The sequence below is a fragment of the Eurypyga helias genome, unplaced genomic scaffold (assembly GCF_000690775.1).
Source record: "Eurypyga helias isolate BGI_N326 unplaced genomic scaffold, ASM69077v1 Scaffold46895, whole genome shotgun sequence".
NCBI classification, from domain to species: Eukaryota; Metazoa; Chordata; class Aves; order Eurypygiformes; family Eurypygidae; genus Eurypyga; species Eurypyga helias.
In genome coordinates, this window is record NW_010250373.1 from 1 (window position 1) to 10436 (window position 10436).

Here is a 10436-nt window from a genome sequence, read left to right on the forward strand (position 1 = left end):
GTTTTAGCCCCGGCGGCTGCCGCGGCCTTCTCGGGGCGCACGGCGTGCCCTCAGCCTATGGGGCAGCGCCGCCCCGCAGCTGTCAGCTTTGCTTTGGGTCGCGCTGGCCTGGGCTCTTTGGGCACTTGCATGTTAAAAGAAAGAAACCTAAAAAGTAAGCTGAGTCACTGAGTTGTCTGAACTTTGGGATAGCACAAAGTGCAGTTCGTACCTTGGGGTAAAGGTGAAGGACTCTCACAAGTACCTCTGAATAGGACTATAGGTGTTGGTGTTACCAGCAAAGTCCCTCCAATAGTTGGGTGAAATAATGCTGTGAGCCAAGGTGTGGGACTTCAGGCATGTTTTATGGATGTTCATAAGGTTTGGGGACAAAGACAGCTTGCTCCTGGGAGCCTCCTTGCCTTCTCTCAGCCCAGTGTTCCCAGGAGACAAATTTAAACCTCATGAAACCCTAGATTTGAGAATTGGACAGATGAGGTATTGTTAAGATGTTACAGAGACTTTATAAACATTTCTGAAGAATGTTGCTGAGATATGGCATCATTTGGGCAGCAAATTGTGCATTTCTGAAATACTTTTGCTCACTTGACAGATTTGATGAAAAGGAGAATGTATCAAACTGCATCCAGCTGAAGACTTCAGTTATTAAAGGTATTAAGAATCAGCTGATAGACCAGTTTCCTGTTATTGAACCATGGCTAAACCAAATTATGCCAAAGAAAGACCCAGTCAAAATAGTGAGATGGTAAGTTTCTTTTCTCTTAACCTTGGTTTCCAGGGTGATAGGATTGCTTCCTTTATGTGTTTATTTTGTGTAATAGATGAACCTAGTGTTTTTGAAAACCATCTTTCTTACTGTCTGTGATATGCCCAAACCAGAAAGTTTGCATGTGTTCATCACGCTCTGGAAGGCATGCTACTAGGACGCTTGAGGAAGACAGAAATGGGGCCTAGTACTGAATGTGTAACACGTCTGGTAACTCTTCAGGGATCATTCTGTTGTTGAAGTGAAGCATTCAGCTTTATGGACATGGAACCTCAAACTTGTCTGGATAGCTTCCAGCTGGAAGTTTTTTTTTGCTTTCTTTGGGCTTCTGTATATTATCTGAATTATTTTCTCTTTTTTACATAGAGGGTAGTATATTTTTGTTGATTCCTTCTCCTTGTCCAACCTTTGCATTGCATTTAAAAACCCCAAAGAAATGCAGTTTGTGAACAGCTGGATGTTTGTCTGTAGATTTTTCTTTATTTTTATTGGAAGGGGAAGGAAGTGTGTGGTGTTCAACCCAGTGTTGAAGAACAAGCCATAAAAGAAGTTTTTAATTTTATTGCTAATTGACTATCTTAATTCTCAGATGCCAAGATAGACTAGACTCTGTGAAATGAGATATTTAACCTATATAAAAGGATTATGTAGGTAGTGGAATAACTTTTTTTAATCTTGCAGTCATGAACACATAGAAATCCTCACTGTGAATGGGGAGTTACTGTTCTTCAGACAAAGAGAAGGGATTTTTTACCCCACGCTAAGGCTGCTTCACAAATGTAAGTTTTCTGAGGGTGGTAGTGGTGGGGAGAGAGGGTGAGTGCATGATTCCACAGGTCTTCTATAAAACCGAATTACAAAGAACTTGCTGCTTCAGTGCGTATTTATATTCCAGAATAAATCTTTAAGACATAGTTACAGTTGAGAAAATATACTTACTGCTTTGCTATTTCAGGGGCCTATATGATTATTGTAATGCTTTTGTTGCAATTAAACTGTGATTTCTAAGAATTAAATTGTGTAAAGTTCTGCAAAAAAATCGAGGTTTCCCTAGGACAGATTTCAATTTCCTGTTGTTAGTCCTGATCTTTGTTCTTTCACGCCTTCCTTGGAACTCTTGCTTCCTTCTAAATACTTAGTTTTTAGAAGAAAAATATTCTTTAATCATGTGTTTAATGATGTAATGTAGGCTTTTCTCCTGTAAGAATTTATGCTGCATGCTTCTTGCTTCGTACAATTTACTCACTTGCTTTATTTTTCTTGCTGTTCTCACTGTTCTGATTGTGTTACTGATCTGATCAGCTGACAGCCTTCATGAATTTTGTCCATCTTTGCTTTTTTGTCCTCACCATTAAACTGTTGCTTTTTCATGCAAGACATTACACATGAGGGATTTAAGACCCCTTGGTTTTAAACCTCTTAGTATGTGGGCACTGGTGTGATCATTTTTGTTGGGGGAACTTGTTAAAATCGTTACTCAGTATTTGGGTATATGAGCATGCAGGAGACATGGGCCTAGTGTTGGATTATCTTTTGGTTCTCAGATAAAGGATGTGGTCTGGGAGAACAGTACTTGAGTCCTTTCGGGACAGTACAGTCCAGCACGAGCTCCGGTAATTGTTACTCCAACTTCTACCATTGCAGTGCACTATGCATCTAAACTGCCTTGATAATGAGTTACCTGTCTTGTCATCTTACTGTATTAATTGTAATGCTCTGTTTTTCCCCTCCTAGACCCATTTATTCTACCACATCAGCAGGTTGATAAAGGCGCCATTAAATTTGTACTAAGTGGAGCTAATATAATGTGCCCTGGCCTGACGTCTCCTGGAGCAAAACTTTACCCTGCTGCCGTTGATACTGTTGTTGTATCCTTCTCAAACTATGCATTACTGCTTGCTGTGACAGGAGTTAAATTTCTGTTCTTGTTGTTCTCTGCTGATCATGATCTGAATTACTTTGCATTTTAATGGTACTTCATGGAATAGCTAGCAGTCTGAAAAGCTGCAGAGGTTCAGATGTTATCTGGCAAAGTTAAAATTGTTCCTAAACTTTACTTACTGTGATGTTCCAAACCAGATAACTGTTCCTGCTGTGCTGTTGGGTGGGATGCCGTTTCATTAATTTAATTTATAAGTGGAGCTCCTTTGCAGTTTTTTGCAGAAGTGTAAAAATAGATGAGGTATAGTGTATTTTGTCCTCTGCCTCCTTAATCAGTTTTCTGTCTCCTTCAGTGACAGAAGTTGGTCCTGTTCCTAGGGAGTCCGGGAAGATGTTTATGATCAGCTTTGCCCTAGTCAGGACTCGCTCTGTGTCTGATGAAATTAGCATATGTAGAATGAGGAAAGTAAGCTACTTCACTCCTGCTTATTGTCTTACTGAGAAAGGAACCCTGAGCAAATACAGCATTAATAATACCAAGCTGTGTTGCTTTTGTTAGGTGCTATAGGAAAAGATTAGCAGTTAGCATCACATGTTGCTGAGCTTTGAAAAGGACAGGTCTGATTTCGGGACTTCTATTGTTTTAGATTCGTGTCTCAGTTCTTCTGTACCTTGGAATCTAAAATGGCCCCACAAACATGGAGTTTTGTTCCAGAAAAAGTGAGGGGATCACTTCTCAGTGTTGGGCAGAAAAAAAAGGAGTGTAGTGCTTGGAAATCTTTTCCTGTAATTACTGTTTGAAGTTCATGAATACATGCTTTGTTCTACACACTGTGATCCAGTTGTTAAACGCAGTGCATTTTTTGGGCTTATCTTTAAGAGCTATAGCTCTCGAATTACTAAAAGGGTAAAAGTTCAACACAGGATTTTGAAATTTTTTGGAAAGTTGTTGCCTCATACTGCTTTTACTTTCCTGAAATAGTTAAAAAATAATAAACCCCTGTTTTCCTTAGCAGTAATTTGTAGGCAATAATGGCAGAGGGAAAACAACATGCATTATGTGTGGGAGTAATGAAGATGTCAGCTGAGGACATGTAAGTGTTTTCAATTGAAGTATAACTTGCCCATGTTCGTTTGGAATATAAGCACCACTGTCAAGGTTGCTGCATCACCATTGCAGCATATGTTGTTCAAGTACAGAATTTACTTAAGATTTCGTTTTGTTGATTAATATTCAGGGAAAGAAGAGGAGGAAGGCAATATCTTCCCTAATTATTTGTTTACCAGATGGAAGCAAAATAGTTCCTTCACAGGAGTAAGGATATTAAGATGCGCATCAGCCCTACCCCTGAATGTTGGAATTTCTTGCTCTCTGATCATAGTTTCTCAAAGATCTTGCTGAACAAAGAAATATCTATATAGAGTACATACTGCCTGGGCTGGGCAGGAGGTGTAATTTGGGTTTGAGTGGGTTGATGTGATGTATTTTTGGTTTTTTTGTCTGCAGGGACAGCAGAGACTGAAGTCCTGCTGCTGGCACTTGGTTGACCAGCTGGGCTTTCCTCTGTGGCCTTCACTTTTCCTTTGCCTTGTACCCACATACAGCATTTCTGTCTGATGTGCTTACAGGCTTAGCTAAGCTGCTTGTCAAATGTCCAGGTCTGTTTGGGGGATAAACATCAACTGAAAAGTGCTTGAGAAGGAAATGAGACAGAAAATGGAAATGGATGTTAGTGGGTTTTAGCATTCAGATGGTGCTAAATTATGAGGAGCTAAACTATTTTGTCACTAAGTTCTGTGACATCTTGCAGCAGGATTGGGCTGGATTGGTTCTGGCTCCATCTATCACTTGTGTGGGTGAGGAAGCTGACTTTGATGTGAACAAGTCACTCTTCCTTGTGGGGATAATTCTCAGCAAGATCACCTTCCGTACTGGGTCACGGCAGTACTATCGCCTCACAAGGCTGAGGGGTGGGAATGCGCTGCAGAGGATAAGGATAGAGAGTGGGACTGCAGCAACCTGGATTTGGACCTGCTCTAGCTGTTGGGGGATAGCATTCCTCAAGATTGTTTGTAGTACCTTCAAAAGATTCCAAGAGTAGGTGGAAAGAATAGCTACTTTTGTCCCAGCCCGACAGCTGCAGTGATCTCTGCAAACCACGGTATCTGTGTTCTTCAGATTGCGCAGCCTTGCAGCTGAGTATCCTGTCCCTGAGAGAAGCAACGTGAACTGGAGGGGAAAACAAAATTATACTGATCCATGCAGCCTCTTAGCGTGCTTTTTTGTGTGTTATTGTTTAAAACAAAAAACTATGAAGCTATGATTTCAGTCACTTGGTGCGATTGTGCTACATGATTTGTTAATGGAATTAACACAGCGATATTTTCCTTCCTGATTACTTTTGGGCAAGTTGTGTAAGTAATGGATCACAGTGTAAATACACAGTCAATTGTATTCTCCTGGGAAATGAAACTTGTTCTCAGTCCTGGGATAATGAGATTTGTCTTGTTTATTGTGACAAAACTGGATTTTTCCATGTAATAATATACTGGAAAAGAGATGAACACAAATCCAATGCAGATGCACAAAACCCAACCATTTTTAAAACATGACATGGCTCAAAAGATAGTCTGTCTGTAACATGCTGCAAGTCCTTGGCACATAAATTCAGCATTTATAATTGTTGATTGAGTGGGTACATGTCTTTCAGTGACGCAGCTCACCTGCACTTGACTGTAAACGGCAGACTTGGAACCAGAACTTGTCTAATTCCCCATTCCAGCCATGTTTCACCACCTCTTGTGCTAGTAGGGGGGAGTCACTTAAAACTGCTCTGCTACTTCGACAGAGAAATGCTAAGAGTAAGAAAAGTAGCAGAAGTGTTGTCTGAAGAACTGCCTCCCACAAAGTCGTAGTTAAAAATGTTTTGTCAACAACATTCCACAGCATGGAAGGCAAATATTGTCCTCTTACTATTCAGCAGCGGGGGTACACGTAATAACAAACCCTGTTTCTTGTCCACCTGCTGCTGAAGCTTACTGCTGCGTGGATGATGGCTTCTTCCAATTGGCAACTGTTGCATTGTCTACTTCAAATGCTGTATTTTGTACTGCTCTGATATTTAACCGAGCTAATACCTGTGCACCTTTTTCCTCCTTCTACAGCGAGAAGGTCAACAAAGGGATTGGTATCGAAAATATCCACTATTTAAATGATGGCCTTTGGCATATGAAGACGTACAAGTGAAACAAAAGGAACTGTGTTACTCCAAAGGAATGCACTTAGATTAAATGTGGACTGCTTTGTAATTCCTTGTTTTTAATGTGACTGAATGTACAAATTATTTTGTTCCGTGGCTATGCTAAATAAATCAAGTGAATGCGAAAGTCCTGTTAGGCTACACTAGTTTTCTAGAATTCTTTTTATTATGGTTCTTTTGTGTTGTCTTAAAGCCAAGTCTTCAGTGACTGAAGATATGTGATGGAAAGATCCTGCATGGACTGTGGGTAGACTATTTCAGAGACAAAGGAGGAAAAAGTCAAGAAATGTTTACATTTTTATGCTCTTCTGAAAGAGCAATATAAAGTGTATGTGAAATATAACTAATATGGTTTATAAAACCTCTGAAACATTTCAGATTTTTTTCTTCTGATGAACATCTTGTCAGTCTGCTGTTTCTTGAGTGTGAAGAGAATTTTTTTTTTTTTACATTTATTTTTTAACTTAATTTATTAACAGCATTAACTTCAGTATTTTACTTAGGGATTTTCTCTTTTTAATACGCATTTATCTGTGTGGGATCTATGAACTTAAATCTGTATGTGAACTAGAAATTCCATTATGCTAGTTCATATCTGAACAATATATATATGTGTTCCAGTTTCTACCTGCCAACACTGTTTGATACCGCGCTCCTCGTAGTGGAGTTTATAGTAACAGCGGGCATACTCCAAACGGAGTGTGTGCCAACCTGGTGCCTGACGCTCTACTCCCTGTTTGCCTTCTTATTTTAGGAGCGGAACCAAAATCACTGTTTAACAAAGACATGATAGCAAAACATGGTTCTCAGTGTAGCCAGGAGCCGCTTCTTCAGATGGAACTTCAAGCGCAATCTCAGCTTGTGCACACTGCCACGTGTATGTACATCTACAGAACGGGTTGAAGAGCACTATGTGTTTGTCTGGATAACCCAGCTCTGTTCAGCAACCGCGCACCCAAAGCTATGCCTATGGAAAACAGCCTGTGCCATGGAATAACTTAATAAACTAAGGAAACTTTAAGGTCTGTCACTCATAACTCTGTCTCTGGAAGCGTTTATTAATATTTCAAGTCTCTGTTCTAACACTCGTATTCTGTAAGGGCAGAACGTGATTTTGTCGCGGTGCTTTTCTGCGTGTTTGGTTTCCCCCCTCTGGGACCTTTGCAGGAGATGGTGGCAGAGGTGTTCTCCATCAGATTCTAGTCAAGACATGGGAAATGGAATGTGTTACCTAATTATGTGCTGTTTGTAAGTAATTTTACAGGAGAAATTTACAAGGTTGTGCTTTTTGAAAGTGACAGGGTAAATCTGGAACTATTAATGTAGGAAGACAAATTAAGGTGATTATTCCAGCAGTGCTGCAGAAAAAAGTTTGGTCAAACCTCAGACATTGCCTTTGGAATGCTAGTGGACATTTTTATGCATTTTAGACTCGTATAAATGTACTAATTTCTTGTTAGTGCTACGGGGAATCTGTTTGTGCTTCAGTGGTTCTTTTTTGCATAAAATGAGCTAGTGTCGAGTTCTGTGGCTTGCTTTTCCCCCTTCCACCTTGTCTCCTTTTTGTTACAGTACCTCTGAAATCCGTGTTAAGTGAGATTTATTCTGGTTTGAGTTGTTTACTCTTGTTCTTTTTCGTTGCCCTGCCCTATGACAGCTGTTGCAGTGGGGGCAGAAGAGTCTTTAATATCAGAAATGCCACTGAAATCAAAACTGTACTTTCTCTGGCTTTGCTGGAGTATTCCCAACTGCGATCTGACCTTTTAAAAATGATTCTGTAAGAAAACACAAGTTACATCATGCTTAAATTAATTTGTGTGCCAATTTAGCAGAATGCCAGAAACGCAAATGTTTTATGGAGGTTTTGGCAGCCATCGTACACATTTTTCTTGCTGTGGCAGCTGAGCTCTGACTGACGTGGAGGAGGAGAAGGCGCAAAAGGTGCATCTTCTGAAAGAGCTGGGCTGCGGTAGCTTGCCGTGTGGGGCTGAGCAGTTGTCTTACCGTCCTTGTCAATAAGGAAGGACCTGACAAAACCTGTAAGATGTGGATGTTCTCATTAGCTCTGTTTTGCTTTCCCACCTGCCTCCTTGCAGCTCAGGACAGGCTGAGATATTGCAAATGGTCTGTGGAAGGTGAGATGACGTATGGATACTGTAGTACCAACAAAGCTTGTGATAGTCCTGCGTGGTGTAGTGCACGGATGTAGTACCTTCCCTAAGTCTCCAAGCATCCACGTCAGGTCAGTGAATGGAGGAAAAATTGAAAGTGCTGTAACTGGAAGGGAGTGTGACCTGGTAACATGTATAAAACTGATTTCAAGTGCACTCAGTTGTAAACAAACCAACCCACAACAAACCCAAAACCCACTACACAACCCCAAAATCAGCCCTGGCGAGTTCTGCATATTGCTTTGCTGTGCACATAACCTGCTTTGCATTACCTCCAAAGGAAGGTGGGGAGTGCAAACACGGGTTGTTCTTGCTGCATCTTGGTGTTAAAAAGTCTAAAACATACCTACCTCCACCTGTATTGACAGTTAACTGACTTCTTCCTTGTAAATACTATTAGCACCACTAACAGGAGTGAAAATCATACTGAACCCTTATTCTAATATGCTTATACATGAAGTGCAATTTTAAATAAGCCATTACTCTTGTGCTAACAGGCTACCTGGCCGTGTTAATACTTACTCAAATATAATTTTCTCTTGTCTACTGAAAAACAGCAGTCCAAAGGTCACTTTAGTATTACTCTGCTGCAACTTCCTAACTGACCGCTGGCCAGCTGGCTTCCTGCTCCTTCCTCAATGGGTTGGGGGGCCGTACATAAAGCAACAGATGCTGCGTGAACAGCACAGCTCAAGTGGTTGTGTGGTTTAGTGCAAGGGAAATAGCTCAAAGTTAGCCTTTGAGACTGAATCTGCAGTCAGTTTTATTGGTATGTCTTAGAAAGGTATAAAGACATTCTAGAAATGCCTGGAAGAATTGAAAGAATCAGTGTCTTGCAAAAATATATTTGTAATGGTAGACTAAAGTTCATTTGAGTTTTCATTAATAAATATTTACATGTACAAATGCCCCATATAAACTTAATTTTATCTTAACTTCAACAACTTCTTTATCATTTCATTCCAGCACTGTCAAAAACCAGAAGCGTTTCTGTATAAAAGATTTAGAAAAAAGTTCTCCTTCCACTTTGAAAATTAAGAGCTTTACCAAACCTTGATGTGCAAAACAAAAAAAATTGTACACCAGTACCACCAGCTACAAAAATTGAATCCGTCAGTACAAATGTGTCATGAGAAGAGCTGACTCCACGGTTCCACGTTCTCTGTGATGAGATCTCAGTCATTGTCTGAGCCCACAGGCGGAAGGAAGATGAGCGCATCGTTGTACGTGTGGCCGTAGGGTCTCAGCCTGTACACGCCGTACATCATCACGTGCATGTGGTTCGGGGCCAGTCCGCTGAACGTGATGGCCATGTCGGAGCAGCAGCCGTCCACCACCTGCTGAGGGTGCGTAGACATGGCTTCCTTAATGAGAGCACCAACCGATTTAGTGTTAAAGACGTCTTTTCCTTCAGAATCTTCCGCGTTTTCGGCAAACACTCCAGTGTACTTCAGGCAGATTGCTAGCTGCTTGTCCTCGGCAAGTTTCCAAATCATACCTCCCTGCTCCGGACACTTGTCGGAGTCCTCAAAAACACGGGAGAGTCGTCTCAGTGATTCAATGCTTAAGACGATTCCTCCATCACCATCAACATACTCAAGGTCACCAGATTTCACAGTGTGGCCTATGTAAAAAGGCTGTGAGGCATCTTTCTTCAGTAAGAAATACTTGAGATTTTCAATAATAGCAAATGTTGTTGGATACGCAAGGAAGAACCAGCTGAATTCATCTTTATAGTGTTCATATGTTATCTTGTAAGCTTTTCTCATCATTGCCCACATATCATTTGTGTTGAGGGCTACAGAATCAAACACTTTGACGTTTTCAGAGCTGTAGAATTCCGCCTTGTCACAGTGCTTGCTCCACGTCTCTTTTGCTGCAGCCCAGTGCCCCAGATCTTTCGGTTTCACAAGGATGATACAATAAACACGGATACCTTTACTGAACTCCACGCGTTCGCCTTCCGAAAGGTTTAAAACGTCTTCTTTGTTGGGAGCCTGGATGTGGTGATGCTCGTGGTGATGTGCTTTAGGCCCGTGGCCCACCTTCATGTGTCCGAGGAGTGTGACCAGCATGCAGAAGGCTCCGCCCAGCACCACGCCCTTCACGAAGGAGCTGCCTTCGGAAATCATTTTTCCTAGAAAGGAGACACACAGTAAGAACTTCCAGGAATGAGTTCACTACTACAGATTCCGCACAGTTTTAATTTCTGAATCCAGCTACGCTTGCCGTAACTTCCATACCACGACGACGCTGGTGGAAGGGCGGCGGCAGGTTCCCAATCGGCTCTCGTTACCGCCAGCGCTCCGCGGGAGGGGTCTGGCGCCCCGGACCTGCTCGACCGCCCGGGCACCGGCT

General features: G+C 41.5%; 2 protein-coding genes across 2 annotated transcripts; one reads left to right on the top strand and one right to left on the bottom strand.

Moving 5' to 3' along the window:
* Window positions 1–592: 592 nt before the first annotated feature.
* MCTS1 (malignant T cell amplified sequence 1) lies at window positions 593–6036 on the top strand (the record flags this gene model as incomplete). The annotated part of the gene is made up of 5 exons (XM_010151655.1): window positions 593–745; window positions 1448–1545; window positions 2501–2634; window positions 3674–3741; window positions 5813–6036. Coding segments are annotated over 5 exons (535 nt in total), but the record flags the coding sequence as incomplete, so codon positions are not given.
* Window positions 6037–9253: 3217 nt separating this feature from the next.
* On the bottom strand, window positions 9254–10210 carry C1GALT1C1 (C1GALT1-specific chaperone 1). The gene has a single exon (XM_010151654.1). It carries the CDS (start codon window positions 10208–10210, stop codon window positions 9254–9256), a length of 957 nt encoding a protein of 318 aa, XP_010149956.1.
* Between the last annotated feature and the right edge of the window lie 226 nt (window positions 10211–10436).